The sequence below is a fragment of the Phodopus roborovskii genome, unplaced genomic scaffold (assembly GCF_943737965.1).
Source record: "Phodopus roborovskii unplaced genomic scaffold, PHOROB, whole genome shotgun sequence".
Taxonomy (NCBI): Eukaryota; Metazoa; Chordata; class Mammalia; order Rodentia; family Cricetidae; genus Phodopus; species Phodopus roborovskii.
This window is the reverse complement of record NW_026125052.1, coordinates 34,888,106-34,903,827: the sequence shown is the minus strand read 5'-3', so window position 1 is coordinate 34,903,827 and position 15,722 is coordinate 34,888,106. Positions and strand designations below refer to the sequence as shown.

Here is a 15,722-nt window from a genome sequence, read left to right as displayed (position 1 = left end):
GAGCATAAACTCTGTAGACAAGAGTATTATATTCCAGTGTCAAAAGGCTGGACACATCTGAGTCCTAAAGGCTGCCAGGAAGCACTAAGGGCTCCATTAACATGTCTGCCTCCTGCCTATGGCAGTTGAGGACCCCTACAGCCGTGGGATAAGGCACAAGCTTCACTGGCCAGTGATCAGTGATCGTAACCCCCATCTGGCCCACCACCCTGGAGAAGTTCTAGCAATAAGAGCAAGAAGGAAGGGAGGTGGCTCGTCCCCATCTTGGCCAGATGCCCTGCTGGGCCTGTAGAAGCTCTGAACAGTTCTGTCTACTGAGCAGCAGCACTTGCCCCCTGGGCTATGGCTCCAGATCTGGCCAGTGGCTTTGAGCAAACAAGAGCAGTGCCTAGGGCTAAACCCAAGTCTAGGAAAGTGTCCAGGCCACTGGGAACAGAGCTTTTCACATTCCAGCCAGGACTTCCTTTAACAGAGATGGAACAGGAAGAATTGGGAAGGAGAGAAAGGAATGCTGGGAAGGACCCATCCATCACCTCAGGACTAGCTCAAGACCACTCTTAGGAGATTAGCAAAATAACTTGTTTCCACAGATGGTCTCTCACTACTACAATCCTAACTGAAAAGGAATTCCAATCAAGAAACCCTAAGAGACTCCCTCTTTAATGGGAAAGAAGCCATGTCGCCAAAGACTGACTTACTAGGACCTGGGACAGGCCCTGGGCCTTCTGTTACTCCTCTTAAAAGCTTAGGAGTACGAGACTGCCACAGCCCCAGAACCCTGTGCACTCCCCAGAGTCTGGGCAAGATGCTGCTGCCTTCTCCTGCCACTCAAGGACCCTGTACTCCTAACCGAATAATGTCACCAGGACCTGAACAGAGCACTGCAGAGTGAGCAACCTGCTGCCTAGACCTGCCCCTGGGGCACTTCAGGGCACTGGGAAACTGAAACCAGACTTGTAATATCAATACAGCAATTTTCATTTCCTTTTTACTTTCCAGATGTTCCTCACAAAAAGGAGCACAAGAAAAATTACAGGAAAAAAATCATCTTGTGATTTCTTGTAAGAAGGGCAGAAATATAAGTGATTCAAAAATGTTTTCTGAGAGAGGCTGCTGTGTGAAGTGACTCACCAGACTCGGCAAAGGCTGTGCAGACCCTCTTACATATTGCACACCCACCCCTGCGTGGCATCAAAGGAGACTCAGCTTAGCTCAAAAGCACAGGTAAAAAGATGTTTAAGGGATAGGAAGGAAGCTAAGAGCCAAGCCATGCTGTAAAGGAATACTTATGTTACATGTGACCATGCTGCTTGCCTTCCATACCCTGTAGCACAGGGAAGTGTCCCTCAGATGGCTCAGGCAGGGACCCAGGAAAATAAGCTCTGATGCAGCTGACCACATTCATATCTGTACCCAACAGCACCTGCCTGCATTCAGTTGGGATGCTGCTGCCCAGAGGTGGCAGCTGCCCCAGACACCCACTCTATACCCCAGCTTACCTCCCATGCCACATGATGAAATTGTTACCTACCAGACTAGGTTCCTGGGTCAAGTTACTTAACCCCTCTGTGCTCATTTAACTCTTGTAAAGCAGGTGCATAGCAGTGCCTGTGACTACAAAGAATGATGCAAGTGTCACTCAGCACAAGGACCCACATGGAAGATGCTCAGTAAACACCAACTGCTACTCCCTAAGATTTCACTTACTTCCCAGGAACTTCATCAAGACATCTAGGTCATGTAAAATATTGAGCCCAAACATAAGGGTTTGCCCCTCACTAAAGACAACCGGAAAGACCTCCTTCTTTTTACGTCAATAGGTGTTTTGCCTGCATGTATGACTATGCACCATGTACATGCCTGGTGCCCTCAGTGGCTAGAAGATCCCCTTGGACAGTAGCTGTGGATGGTTGAGCCACTGTGTAGGTGCTAGGAATAGAACCTAAGTCCACCGATAGAGTAGCCAGTACTTTTAATTGCTAAGCTATCTCTCCAGACCATCCTTTACTTCCTAAGGCATAAGCTATGAGGTCAAAGAGGATAGGGAACATTGCAACAGGAAGAAACATTAGGAGGCTGCAAGCTACTAAGGGACCAAAGGAAGCCCCAGCTACTCCCTACACATCAGAGTTCATAAAAAGCCCAAGGTCTTGGTCTTGGGATTTCTTTCAACCAGGAGCACTACAGAAACCCTGCCCTGCAGGAGACAGAGTTGAATCCCTGCATAAAGTCCTGAAGCCCTCCCATCCTGGCAGAAACCTTCACTGAAATATCCAGAGCAGTAAGAACAAGGTATCAAAACGGTCACCCACAACCCTCAGAAACCAAAGATCCTGACTGTGGGATATGCTACATGGAAATGTCAAAAGATACAGTTAAAGAAATTGAAATTATAAGGAGAAAGAAGAGGCAACTACATATGTGCTCATAAAGCCAGGGATTGCCCTTAATCGAAATCCAGAGTGTCTGGATGTCATTAGTCCACAGCTGCCGAGCCACGTAGGAAAATGGTAGCAAGGCCCATTAAAACAGTCAATGCCCATTAAATGCCATACTTGCTGCATGAGGACTCTCCATAGAAGGAAGCACTGTAAAATAACATTAAGTCAATATGTATGTTCACGTGTTTGAGGGTTGAGTGTAGCATTGTCCACACTGACTATGAAATGCAGAAAACAAGACACACAGGTGGTTAGAGAAGGGGAAGGAAACGCAGAAGCTATATGGCAGCAAAGACAGGACTGGCCTAAGTGATTCATGGATTCAAGGAATATAGTCCCCACACAGGAAGGAGGCAGAGCCCCCCAGGAGGATGTGGGAGGTGACACAGAGTTAAGCCACTAAGGGAGTAAACTGAAATCAGGATTGCAAATTAGAATCAAGGAGTAAATACCAACTACTCATCAGCAGGTGAGTGGGAGTGGGGAGAAGGGGGTAAAACATCCAGCAATTTCCTACTAACCTTCCCTTGAACCCAGCTTGCCCCAACTGCTCTAAGAGAAGAGGTGCAACGGAAATGGCATTAGGATAACTCTCAGCCTGGCATCTCCATTTTGCTGTCTTGGGGTCCTGAGACATCCAAAGGCCATCATATTCTGTGGAGTCCTCTACAGAAGCAGAGCAGCTACGGGACTTGGTCATACTGGGGAGGCTCAGTAAGCAGCACAGAGTAGAATCGCTGCCCCAGGAGCCCTATCCAGGCTCCTTCCAAGACCACAGATGTAACAAACTGGTCACTGTCTCAAGCCAGAGTGTAAGGCGATTTGCTGCCCAGTAAGAGATGTGAGGACGCCTAGGGAACAGTAAGACTACATCTTATGTAGCCTTTGACCCTTCATATAAATAAGACAAAAGTAACTGAAGGAAGTTTAATTAAACATAAGGTAATTAAACATGGAAAGGTAGCTCAGAGGTTGGGGGCAGTGGATGTCCTTCCAGAGAACCCACATTCGATTCCTGGCACCTACATGGTGACTCACAACTGTCTGTAGCTCCAGTTCTGAGCGATCTGATAGCCTTTTGTGTTCTCTGTGGGCACCAGGCAAGAATATGGTACACGTATATACATGCAGACAAAACACTCATATGCATAAAATAAATCCAAAAACAAACAATAAAACAAAATTAAACATAAAGGTGAAGCCAAGTAAAGTCTTAAATGGGCTGGAGGAGAGCACCAGCCTTCCCCTCGGGAGCCTGTCCTTTATGGCCCTTGCCAGCAGCTTCAGGTATGACCAAGAGCCTGGAAACCACCACACTGTCCTTCCTCTGTCCCCAAACTGACAACACATTCTAGCCTTCGCTGCAGCCTGCACAAGCCTTAGAGCAAATAACTAAATGGGGTAGGAGAATAGAATAGCTCCAAGATTAAAAATGTAATTTATTGCTTCAAGAGGGGGTGTGAGGGTGTACACTGCTGACGCCCGAATGACAGGCAGCACATGTCAGCTCCACCACCAGTGCAGGCCCTGGGCATGTTCTGGCAGGTCCCTAGGACAAGGCAGCAAGTTTAGCATCCTCTTTGCCACCCTGGTTCTCGGAGTGACCTCAACAGAAGTCCTTGGGCAGGGTGGAAATCACAAAAGTGGTCGGAGGCTTCTCTAGCCCTCACAACAAAAACACTATTAGTGCTGTCTTTGGTGACATGTATTTCAAGATAAATGTGTGTCCCTCTGCTGCTATGTACATACGCAGGAGTAGTGAAGGGAAGTTCTATATCTGAATCTTTAGCATACATCAAACACTTAAGAGAAGTGCATCAGCACTGTAGTCTGCATCCTGGGACACTGACTCCCCTGCAACTGAGCAGCCCTGATGGGACCCCACACACAGTGAACCTAGAGTCCTATGGGGCACCTGGAGTGGCACAGGACTCTCTGGGTCCCTGCTCAGTGAGGCTGCGTAGAGCTCAGTGGGTGCAAACACATGAATTGTAGCTGCAGGCGGAGGAATATCAGGTGCATCTCTACGCCCTGAGGGCTCAACTCCTACACTTAAATCCCTCCCACTGGAACAGCCGGCTCCAGTTTCACCGAGCCAGCGAGCGAGCCAGCGTGAGAACAGATCCTGCTCCTCAGCCCTCAGCACCTTGCACTGAAGACTCCGCATCCCAGCACTGCCCACCTCTGGTAAGTGCTTATGATTTCTTCAAGTTTTCTTTCAAAACTAACTTACAATGTGTCTTGAAGTATCTATCCAGGTAAATGGCTTGCTGTTGTCTGCTCTTCCCTGCTCTGTTCCCTAAGTGTTACTCAGAACCTGGCAGGTGCACCTTGGAGAATGCAGACCACAATTACAAAACTCCTAATGGGGCTGATATTTTATTCCAAGAATATAGTCAAGCGTACTTAGGAATCGAGCCCTCTTTTCTGCTATAAAGTTTATTTTAAAAATAAACCAGAACATGAGTTTATACTAGCACTTAATTGTTCCCTACTTTTCAAAGAAATTACAATAAATTTCAACATAAAAGAGGCAAAAATTATATATGTATATAGAAATATAACTATACAACTGCTGGTTTTCATTTCTAGTTTAATACCTAAAACTTATCAAGTTTAAAGTAAGTGCTGCTTTAACAAATCCTTTCAAAAACAAGAAGCCAACAAAGTTTAAGTTTTTGTTTGGTTGTTAAGGTTACATACATGGGGTGGGGGGGGGGGCACTTTTCCTAGATGAAATTTCCCATGAATCTGTATGAAAATAATTAGTGATCAAATAACTGGCCAAATCCAACCAAACCATCAGATTTCATTTAAGCAGTACCACCTGCATTTGTTATCCTGGTGTTTTCTGAGCACTAGCAAAGGCTCTCCAGCACTTTAAACTGTGTGTTAAGGAAACACGAGGCAAGGTGATCTTGGTACAACACTTGCCTGGGAGCTGTGTGTGCACTGTGCCAACGCAGCAGAACCCAGTTGTTTTCTGGGCTTTTTCCTCCAAACACACTCTAGAAAACGGCTTTCCTCTAAGGTTATGGCTGTGCTAAATTCACCTTCATCTTAAAGAACAGAAAGTTTGGAAGGGAGTGGCGGCCAGCCACTGCAAAAGCTCAACTGAAGTAAAACTCACAAATCTCGTTCTTGCGACACCCCAGTGGGTAGACGACAGTGGCGTGCCCTTCAGTGGTGCAATAATGCCACATCACAGTGCTGTAATTATAGCGTGCCCTTCACGACGTTCCACCTGCGAGGCTCTGTGCCAGACAGCTGGACACCACCAGAAGGAATATTACAGCACTGTCTTGATTTGCAGGTCAATTCACAGGACAAACATAGTTACCCGGCCTGTCACATCGCTGTCCTATAAAGCAAAGCTGTAATTACCTTCATTGTGTCCTACCAGAGTTCTTTTAAATTACTCTTTCTCTTATCTGTTTTCTAAGTGCAAGCCCCTTAGAAACTTTTAAAACATGCCAGCCACTCACTGTCACCCTGACACCAGCAGCTACATTACGTGTCCACACTCAGGGATCTGCTAAAGTGCTTTAAAGACAAACAGGACTCTGTGGCCAACCGAAACCACACAATTCTCACTGTGTGGGCAGGTATCCCGGATGGCACACTGTGGGCAGAAGTAAGGCGCTCTCAGCCCAGAGCCCTTTCCAAAGGCAAAATCAAGCAGCTGAATATATGAGCTATTCAAATCTCAGGTGACACAGTTGATGTATGTCAGCAGAAAAATTAGGACAGATCTTAAGCTGGACACTGTACATGATTTTAGGTCATTGTACTATTGTAGATAGTCTCTGCTGCATCCCAAAATGATTCAGAGAAGGAAGTGTCAAGCCAAGGTGGTCTGAGAAGGCATGTTGGGGAACAGGGCTTCCCCCAAGATGACAGAGGATGCCTGGGAGCTCCCTACCAACAGCACTTAGTCCAGGCTGGTGTCTGTGGGAAGACACCCTCGTGAACCCCCTGACCATCATATGGAAAGTGAAAGGGAGGAGGGTAAGGTGCCAGGTTTAAAAAAAAAAAAAAAAAAAAAAAAACTCTGGGATTGTGTCAGCATCAAACATGCTAACACTACAGATCTCAGACAGTCATGGTTCCACACATAATCTTCCAGAGATGTACTCCCAAGGTAGTAACAGGCAGGCCCCAAAAAAGAGAGAGAGCCACATACCCTTCTTACGGCCTTTAGGAAGAGCTTCATCTTTGAATAAAAATCCAAACTTACTGTAAACAGTCAAAGTTCTAGGCTTTACTGTTTTGGCAACAATGTGCACTTTTGGGAATATTTAACACTAGCAGCTGCCAGACAGTACAAAGTCCAGCAGGTATAAACTGACCAAACAGGACTCACTGTAAGCCTCCATGCCCACAGACATATGTGCCTGGCTGCAGTAATAGCTGTGGGTTAGTTTCTTCATGCTCATAAACCTCACTTGAGTAGGACAGAGAACTCACAGGCTGACATCATCATTCGAAAGCTTACAAAAGCATCAATTTCATCCCACTTACTTCTCTAACACAGTAGTTTTATAGATGAGTTACGCCCGCCTTACACCTGCCTCCAAGCAGTGAGCGCTCTGCCTTAATTAGCAATTGTGAAATCCTGAGGGGTCAGTTTATCCAAAGTTATTGAAACTACTACAGCTGAGCCTCCATTTTTATACTCATTCCCTTCCAGTTTTAATAAGCCTCAGTCAATAGTCTCACTCTAGAACCCTTACACACTAGCCACTGGGGCATATCCCACCCAGCCTGCTCACTGTCCTGAGGATTAGTAGGCTAAAAAATAAAAAGACAAAAGATTTAAACCAAAACTTCAGATAGCATTTACTTTAATATATATTTTAATAATTTTACATATATATGGCTTTTATACATACATAACAGCAATTATTTTCTAAGTTACTCTTACAAATCACATAGGGTGATTTGTAAACCACTTGCCTCCTGTAAGACATAAGAGAACCTTACCATGACAGTGTGCTTATTTAACCACTGTAGGTGTTCAATATTTAACCACAGTGGTGTGCTTACTTATTCTGCCCCAAACCATCATTAGCATTCACTGAAGTTGCTTCCAAAGGCCCATCATTATTTCCTTACATCTAGAAAGCCCTTTCTAGCTTGTCCAGTACACACAGTGCAATGTCCATGCCCATACTCAGCAACTGGGAAGTAGCTCACACTCGATAAATGTTTGCAACTGTCATCATTTTGATCATGATGCTCCCAGTTAGTGATGAAATCATCTCTCTCAGATCTGTGCCATGACATATCCTATAGAGCCATGGGAACCTGTCTTGCAGAGGTTCTCACGCCTTCAGAATCAAGAGTGTAATGAGCATGCCAGCACAGGCCCCACTGACTTATCGAGCTGCCCTCATCAGCTAGTCAGACAAGGCTTCTCAGGTTCCCTGACAGAGGCAGGGAAAATACACTCCAGGTACAAGCTGGGCCTGCAGAGAATTTCTTTACATTTTCCTTTTAATAAGAGAGAAAAGAGGAAGTCACAAGGCTATTATTGTTAATATGATCAGCTTTGACAGGATGCCTTGTAGCTTCTGCAGCAAAAGTGTAGTCCAGGCAGGGTCCCCTTTGACAGCTTAGTCTCCCATATTCCTGAAAGGGACCCTCACTTCCTCCCAGCCATGGGGCACCTTCATTCTTATCTAAAATCTGTGCCTCACTCACTGCTCTGCACACACTCACAGTGGACTACTTTCAGTATCAACTGAACCACTGTATTCCCAAACAACTACTTAACAAAATAGCCCTAACGATAGCAATAGGGGAGCTAGGAAGGACACTGTAGCTCTTTCAGGCTAGTTTCTGTTGTTTTGAGGGGGAAAAAAAAAAAGTTTTGCTAATCAGCATAGGCAAGCCTTGAACTTGAGACCCTATGCCTTAGCCTCCCCTACATGATAGAACTGTAAGTGTGCACCACAGTGCTGGGCATAGTTCTTTATGTTTAATATATATGTTTGCATGTATGTATAATTTATTTTTATGTACTATATCATATATATAATACATATATGTGTACATACATACATACATACATATACACACACAGAGAGCAAATAAAAGAAAAAACAAATAAAACCAGATAGCATTCTCAGAATATAAAGTATACAAGTAGAAATACAGAACCTGCTCTTGTAGCTGGCCACTCTACCACACTTGGCTGGTTCTGTTTCTAAGGGTCTGGTTTACAGATGAGAATCTGTCTAGTTCTAGAGGGCATAGCTTTATACCTTTATCACAAACTTAAAGTTGAGAACACTTTGCTTAAATAATTTCCACTGAATGTTATTTTTAAGTGTTTAAAATACTTAACAGGAGATCTTTCTCTTTTCACCTATCCTATACAAATTAAGGTGCCTGGCCTGAATTCTTCACCATATTCCCAAGCTCCATCTGGGGTCACCCCAAATGTCTAGGCAGGCTGTTTCACTAGGTGCTCAGCTTTGATTTAGGAAGCACTGTAAGATCTGGATACAAGAGACACCAGAGGCAAAGTGGTTTCCTCCCTCTACATGGGTACCACTGCTCTGGTCTCTTGAGAAGGTCTATATATCTAAGGAAGGGAAGGGCAAATCTATGAGTTTACTCCCAAACAATGATGAGTGGCAGGACATAAAGTCACTCAGGGACTTGCAAATCACTGCAAAATTAGTTGACTGAAATAAAGCATTTTTTTTTTTTTGAGTCAACATAAATGCTACTCACTAGGGCTAAGGTTGTAGTTCAATGGTAGGAGTGGGTGCAGTTCCGCATGTATGAAACTATAGACCTGAGCATCACCACCACCCCCAAAAAAGTATACTTGTTGATAAAGCTGGCTTTTCATTTGTGATTTTAGAAACAGCAGGATGAAGTCCCATGTCTTAAATATTCTTCATTTTTAAATAAATATTCACACACAAAATATAATAGCAGCATAGCTAAACAGGGCCAAGCTGCCCTGTAGCACTTAACCTTCCAATGTCATAGCATATTCATTAAATTCCTGCTCCCACAGAGCACCCAAAAGAAGGGAGGCTCTGATACAAAATCCTATTTGAAACCTCATAGAAATGGACCAAGGAAAAGTCCAAATTGCTAAATTGCAGAATAAAGGTCTCCAAAACTCAAATAGTCACCTTTGACACTGCTCTCTTGGTCCCCAGGCAATGCTTGCAGGTCAGGCTTGAGGAAAGACCACAGGAAGCCGGTTGCCAGCAGAGCAGACTAGCAGGGACACAGGTGTCACCAGCTCTCTAAAGGCACTAGGCCCCTTGTCTGCCTTTAGTGTGACAGTGCAGACAATGACCCACTAACTGCTCCTGACACCAATCAGTCTCTGTCTGCCTTCACAGCTTTAGGTGCCAGATGGAAAGAATTTTCCTTGTTAGGCCCTCAACTCGTAGAGCTGGCTGCAAGTAGAGTACTCAGAGCAAGAAAGAAGACAAGTACTCCCTCCTTCAAAGCCACCAACCACATCCTGGCCAAAGAGGAGTCAGCAGTGACCACACACTGAGCAGACCAGAGTCCAAATACAAAGGACAATGAGTCTCCTAAAGGAACGGAAACCAAAAAAGCCACACTACATCCCAAGGCCCCCAGGAAAGCCCTTCAAGTACAAATGCTTCCAGTGTCCTTTTACGTGCAATGAGAAGTCTCATCTTTTCAATCACATGAAGTACGGCCTCTGTAAAAACTCTATTACTTTAGTGTCAGAGCAAGATCGCGTTCCCAAGTGTCCCAAATCTACTTCGCTGGACTCTAAGCAGACCCACCAGCCAGAGCCCACCTCAAAGCCAGCCACTTCCAAGTCTCTCCCAAACGGACTCTCCAGCTTTGATCCAAAGTCTCAGCAGGGCTCTGCAAAGGAAGAGGCCAAAGAGAACCTAGAAATTCAGGCCCGGGGGACCCACAAGGGTCCCCAGAAAACAGCCCTACAGAAAGAAGTGACATCAGAAGCCATTCTCAGTACCCAGCCTGGCATAGACAGTGGGGTTAGGCCTTCAGCATTTGTTCCAGTTGGGGAGCACAGACTTAGGGGGCCAGAAGACACAGAGGCCTCTGAAATGCTGGCATTAACCAGCTCCACCACCAAAGCCACCTCTTTCCATGCCAAGTCTGCATTCCATACTCCTGGTTACCCCTGGAAAGCTGGGTCCCCATTCCTGCCACCCGAGTTCCCACATAAAATCCCATCTTCAAAGGGGTTTGGTGCTATCTCCCCCTATATGCACCCTGCAATCCCAGAGTACCCCCATCCCTTTTATACAGAGCATGGGCTGACTGCCATCTACTCCCCCTACCTTCTGACTGGGAACACGCCTGAGTGTGACACCACTTTGCTGTCTGTCTATGGGTCCCAAGACCAACGACACTTCCTGTCTCATCCTGGACCAATCCCCAAGCATTTGAATACAACTCCATCGACATATGACCACTACAGATTTTTCCAGCAATACCACTCAAATCTGCCAATTCCTTATGGATTTTACAGACCAGAGTCTGCATTTCCCTCCTACAGTCTCAGGCTCCCACCTGTCACTGGCATCACAAGAGATCAGAGCTCTCGCCTGCTTGAAGAAGCAGCCCTGGCTTACCCAGCCTCAAGTCCCTCCGAGTTAAATCTTTCAAACTCCCACAGAAAACACACGGAGTTTGAGAAGGAAAGTCCAGTTCCTGAGACAAAAGATCCTTCTAAAGATGGGCAAAGGGATGCAGAAGAGGCGAAAATGAGCCCCCGAGCTGGGAGTGCTGCCACGGGCTCCCCAGGAAGGCCAAGCCCTACCAATTTCACCCAAACAAGCCAAACATTCGAAGGCTTATGTGACCTCTCAAACAAAGCAGCCTCGGGAAACCTGGACCTACACCAGCAGCCGGAACGGAGCCCCACTGCCTTCAAACCTGTCCAGAGGGGCTCAGAAAGTCCTGAATCTCAGCCTCCTACAAACAGAACAGAGTCTCCAAAAAGGTAAGAAAATTTCCTTTTCAAAATCTTCAATGTAATTTTGTTCAACACCAACTTTGTATTTGCTCAAAATGCTTTACATGATCATTTTCCTAAGATTTCTCTTGATTTCTTCTAGCCTCCAGGCCATGAACAGTGACTCTCCAGCCCAGATAGGAACCAGTCCCTCTCTCATCACAGAGGTGCCACCTTCCAGCCCAGAGGACCACTCCAGGATAGCCCCCCTCAATCTCTCCAAGAAGTTGGAGACAAACCCAGCACCCACTTATGGACCGGTGTATGTAGACAACGCCCAGGCAGACACTCTAGGCTTCTCAGGGCTGCAAGACCTGCCGCTCAATCTCTCGGTAAAGGATCCCTGTAATGCCTGGGCTCCTAGGCCTGTCTTCCCCAGCCCACCGCAAGGTGCAGAATCTGCTGCTGCTCCCAAGACTGAGTCAAAAGGTCCTGAAGGTAGGACAAGCAATGTGGAGACACAGCAAGACAAAGTTCACAGCAGGACAACCCCAGATGTACACACGGTAGACAGTAGTGATGAACAGAAACAAACAGCAGCCGTAGCTCTCTGTCAGCTGGCAGCCTACAGCCCAGGGAAAGTCCGAGTGGGCGACGACGAAAGCACAGCTCAGGAATCCGCCTGTCAAGATGTGCCCACCCTCAGTTCTACAGAGAACCAGGGGGCTCAGTGTGACCTCAGACCCAAAGGACAAAAGAGGACAAGTCAAAGGGACACAGGAAAATCCCAGCAAGGAACTAAAAAGCCAAAGCTGAACGACACCGTACCGAGAGTGCTCACTCTACGCAAAAGAACCCGGGTGTCCTGAGGTTTCACGTGCTCAGTGCTGTGGCTAAAAAGATGCCTCTCACACCATGTTCTAAGCAGTATCTTCACTTTTTTGCTTTTTGGAGGAGGTACAGTCTTGCCATGTTGCTCAAGCTGGCATTAAACTTGTGATCTTACTGCCTCAGCCTAAGTGCTGGAACAACCAGGACAACCACAGTTTACCTTCACTTTTTATCAAGCCAATTTTTATAAATACAGTTTCTCTTTTCTTCTCCTCAAAAAAGACAAAAGGCTGTAATTCTGTTCAGTTTTTTTTTTTTTTGTAAACATTAAGAATAAATATTAAAAGGTGTTTCTACTTCTGGTTTTAAAAAAACATCTGAGTGACTTATGCTCTCCAAGACTGATGAATTAAACTGGGCTTTCCTGTTTGTGACACATCAGGGAAATGTACAAAATGAAAAAAAATAGCTTAGCAGTATGAGTCAGTGTGAGAAAAGACCTTTTATATGTACTATTTTTCAGGACTAGTAAACTTTTACTGTTTTCCTATTAAATATAGTTATATGTTTTGATGTTAGAAAGATCTTCCGTTTGAGCATCAAGTGTTACATGTTAAAAAAAAAAAAAAAATGTTATTAGTTTTTACTGAACTGCCCACAAGCATCCAGAGGCTGATTTTATAAGTAATTTATTTCCATCAGGGAAATACATTGCTGGTAAAGGTATGATCCACTTATTATATACTTGTTTATGATATCACAGCAAACTTTCTCACTTAGCCTCACATTCAACTCCCTAAAATGATGTACATGTTGTTAATTTTCCAATAAACTCTTGTGTGAACTTTGAGAACACATAGAGCAAAGACCAACTTCAGGTCTGTGGTATTCTTCAGAGTGTTCTGCCGTAACATTCAGCAAGAAAGAGTTGACAGCTGAGGCAACAATGGAACTAAGTGCTTCTGGGGTTGGTGAATAAATTAGTAGTCACAGAGTCCAGGCATGTACAAATCTTCACCCCCGGAGCTTTTCAAAGACCATTTAGAAGTCCTAAGTCTCAGAGTGCCCACAGAATAAGTCTCAGGAGTCCTGGCCCCTAAATGTTATGTGGGAAGGGTTCCTCCTTTTTTGGTCCCCAGAATCCCTTATACTCTGGACAGAGATGACCTTTTATCCCACATGCTAGAATCGAGGTCTAGGCACTGAGCACAGGAGTTCATGGTTCCTTGTTGATAAATCCTTTTACTCAGGCAGGCAGCAAGTCCCAGCTCCTAGCCAGTCCCAACAGAGGATGTCCAGTGAAAGCTGACCAGTGTTCTACCTTCAGGTGATGTTAGGAATAGAGAAACACTTTGCAGCTGGTTAGAATCATATAAAATTCAAATACCAATATATAAGTGGGAAGCAGAGTTTCTCACAACCGCTATGAGATACATGAAGCCAGTGGCTGCAAGACATCTTTAAAGGTACAGAAGGTTTCTCACTTAAGGAAGCAGGAAAGCCTAAGCCTTCTGCTACTACCTAGTGATGCAGGGCCCTTCCCATACAAGGAGCTAGACAAGGCCTTTGGGTCCATCAAACCACTACATACCACACTAACCCAAATGTACTCTCTTACTACATAAAACTAACAAATACAATCATTTTATTTTCCAGCCAGGCTCTTTGTTTTTTTAACGTTTGGCAAAGAACGAAAACATGATCCCTCCTGCTCCCCATCAAGTAAAGGCCTTCAGGGGAAAAGGAATGATCCATCAAGCACTGTTTACTCCATGTTCATGACCTAAAGCCCGGCACTGACAAAGTCCTTCTGGCATGTTAACACACATAAGAACTCAGCCCTCCATTCAGGCCCAGAACATTTAAATCATATGATACATAGCTCGCTCACTGTCTCTATCACTGTAAATGGCAACCAAGAAGAACCTGGACAGATCCCTGGGTGAAGTGTGAGAAGCTACTCTACCAAACAGGAGGTACTCCGCCTGCAGAAAACTGGTCTGTACATGGTACCACTGGCCTCAGCTGAGAGACCCACCATGGAAAAAACATTACCCTCTAGGGACAGTAGCTCCAATTGTCACCTTCAACAGCATACCCATGGCAACTAGAGTAGATATTCTATCTGCCCATAAAACAAAAGGAATCCCTACAGCTACATAATAAAACACTAGGCTCTTATTGTTTCCCAATTACTACCTCTCCACATTCACATATGATTGACTTAAGAGTAAAAGCTCCTCCCTTTAGACAAAAGGTAAAAACAAAAACAAAACAAAAAGAACAAGCTTTTAAAAGTTAAACAGAACCATACAATCTAGCAATATTACTACCAGATATATCATATAGACCTAAAAGCAAATCTCAAAGAGACATGCTCATCTCCTGTCCACAGTAGCCGGGAGATGGGATCATGGTGGAGCATTGCTCAGTCTTACAAAGGAGGACATTCTTACACATGCTAAAGTATTATGAGTCTTGAGGTCAATACACTCCATGAAATGGGACAGCCACAAATGGCAACATAGCGTACACACTTTGTACTTAGATGAAGACCCAAGAATGGGTTGACAGGAAGTCGATTAGAGTTATGTGGGGTGGGAGACAGGTCACCTATTTAGAATAACAGATATTTTAAAATCAGACTATGAAGTCATTGCCCAATAGCAAGAACATAGTTAATGGCACTGAGCAGAATGCCTGGAAATGGCTGTGACAACAAGTTTGTTTTATATATTATTTTTACCATAAGTTTAAAAGAAATGATTAATGAAATATAACAAAACCCATTTAATTACATTTTAAATGAATAAACTGTAAGGTAGGTATCTCAATTTACATTAAAAAAAAAATCCCTTTCTAAACAATCCCAACAATGGTCCACTGTGATCTGTGATTTGTCCTCTTCCCACAACACCTTATACGGGGCAGGAAACAATAAATACAGAACAGATAGTCCCTCAAAGGAAAGCACAGGAGGACAATTCACAGCAAAGACAAAGGTGCCACATTGCAGTCTTCATTTTCTTACAAACTTGGGTGTCCAGCAGCTCAAAATGGCACAAATGCTAAAAACTAAATAACAATGCAACTCTGAGACCTGATCAACATGGCCCTGACCAGGGACCTGTTTGCCTGGGACCTGAAACTCCAGGAATGCCACATATGTATTATCAGGGCCAATGGAGATCTCTCGTCTTCCTGTCTCCCTGCCCCCATCTCTCTCTCACAAGATTTCCCTAACAAACTCTTGCATATTTAATCCTATATGGCATTTGCTCCTTAAGAGGACCCAGACAGATGCCACAACACTACCAAATTTTCCTTTTTGGATGACGGCAAGCAACATGGCAGGCAACATGGCAAAACAGGAGTTGTGTGGTGAAGCGCTAAGCTGGCCAAAACTGATAGGATCAACTTTTGCAGAACTCTGGATACTAATCAAGCACTTATGACAACTAGAGGAATGCTTAAGGAAGGAAACACTCACAGATACTCTCTCACATCATGTCTGA

At 44.7% G+C, this 15,722-nt stretch overlaps 2 protein-coding genes across 2 annotated transcripts in view; one reads left to right on the top strand and one right to left on the bottom strand.

The window, feature by feature from the left end:
* Tbcd (tubulin folding cofactor D) overlaps window positions 1-15,722 on the bottom strand; it is a 153,977-nt gene that overhangs the window by 78,258 nt on the left and 59,997 nt on the right. The gene's annotated exons all lie outside the window — the stretch shown is intronic.
* Window positions 9,831-13,064, top strand: Znf750 (zinc finger protein 750). The gene is made up of 2 exons (XM_051182674.1): window positions 9,831-11,424; window positions 11,540-13,064. The coding sequence occupies exons 1-2, from the start codon at window positions 10,001-10,003 to the stop codon at window positions 12,243-12,245; spliced, it is 2,130 nt and encodes a 709-aa protein (XP_051038631.1). The 5' UTR covers window positions 9,831-10,000; the 3' UTR covers window positions 12,246-13,064.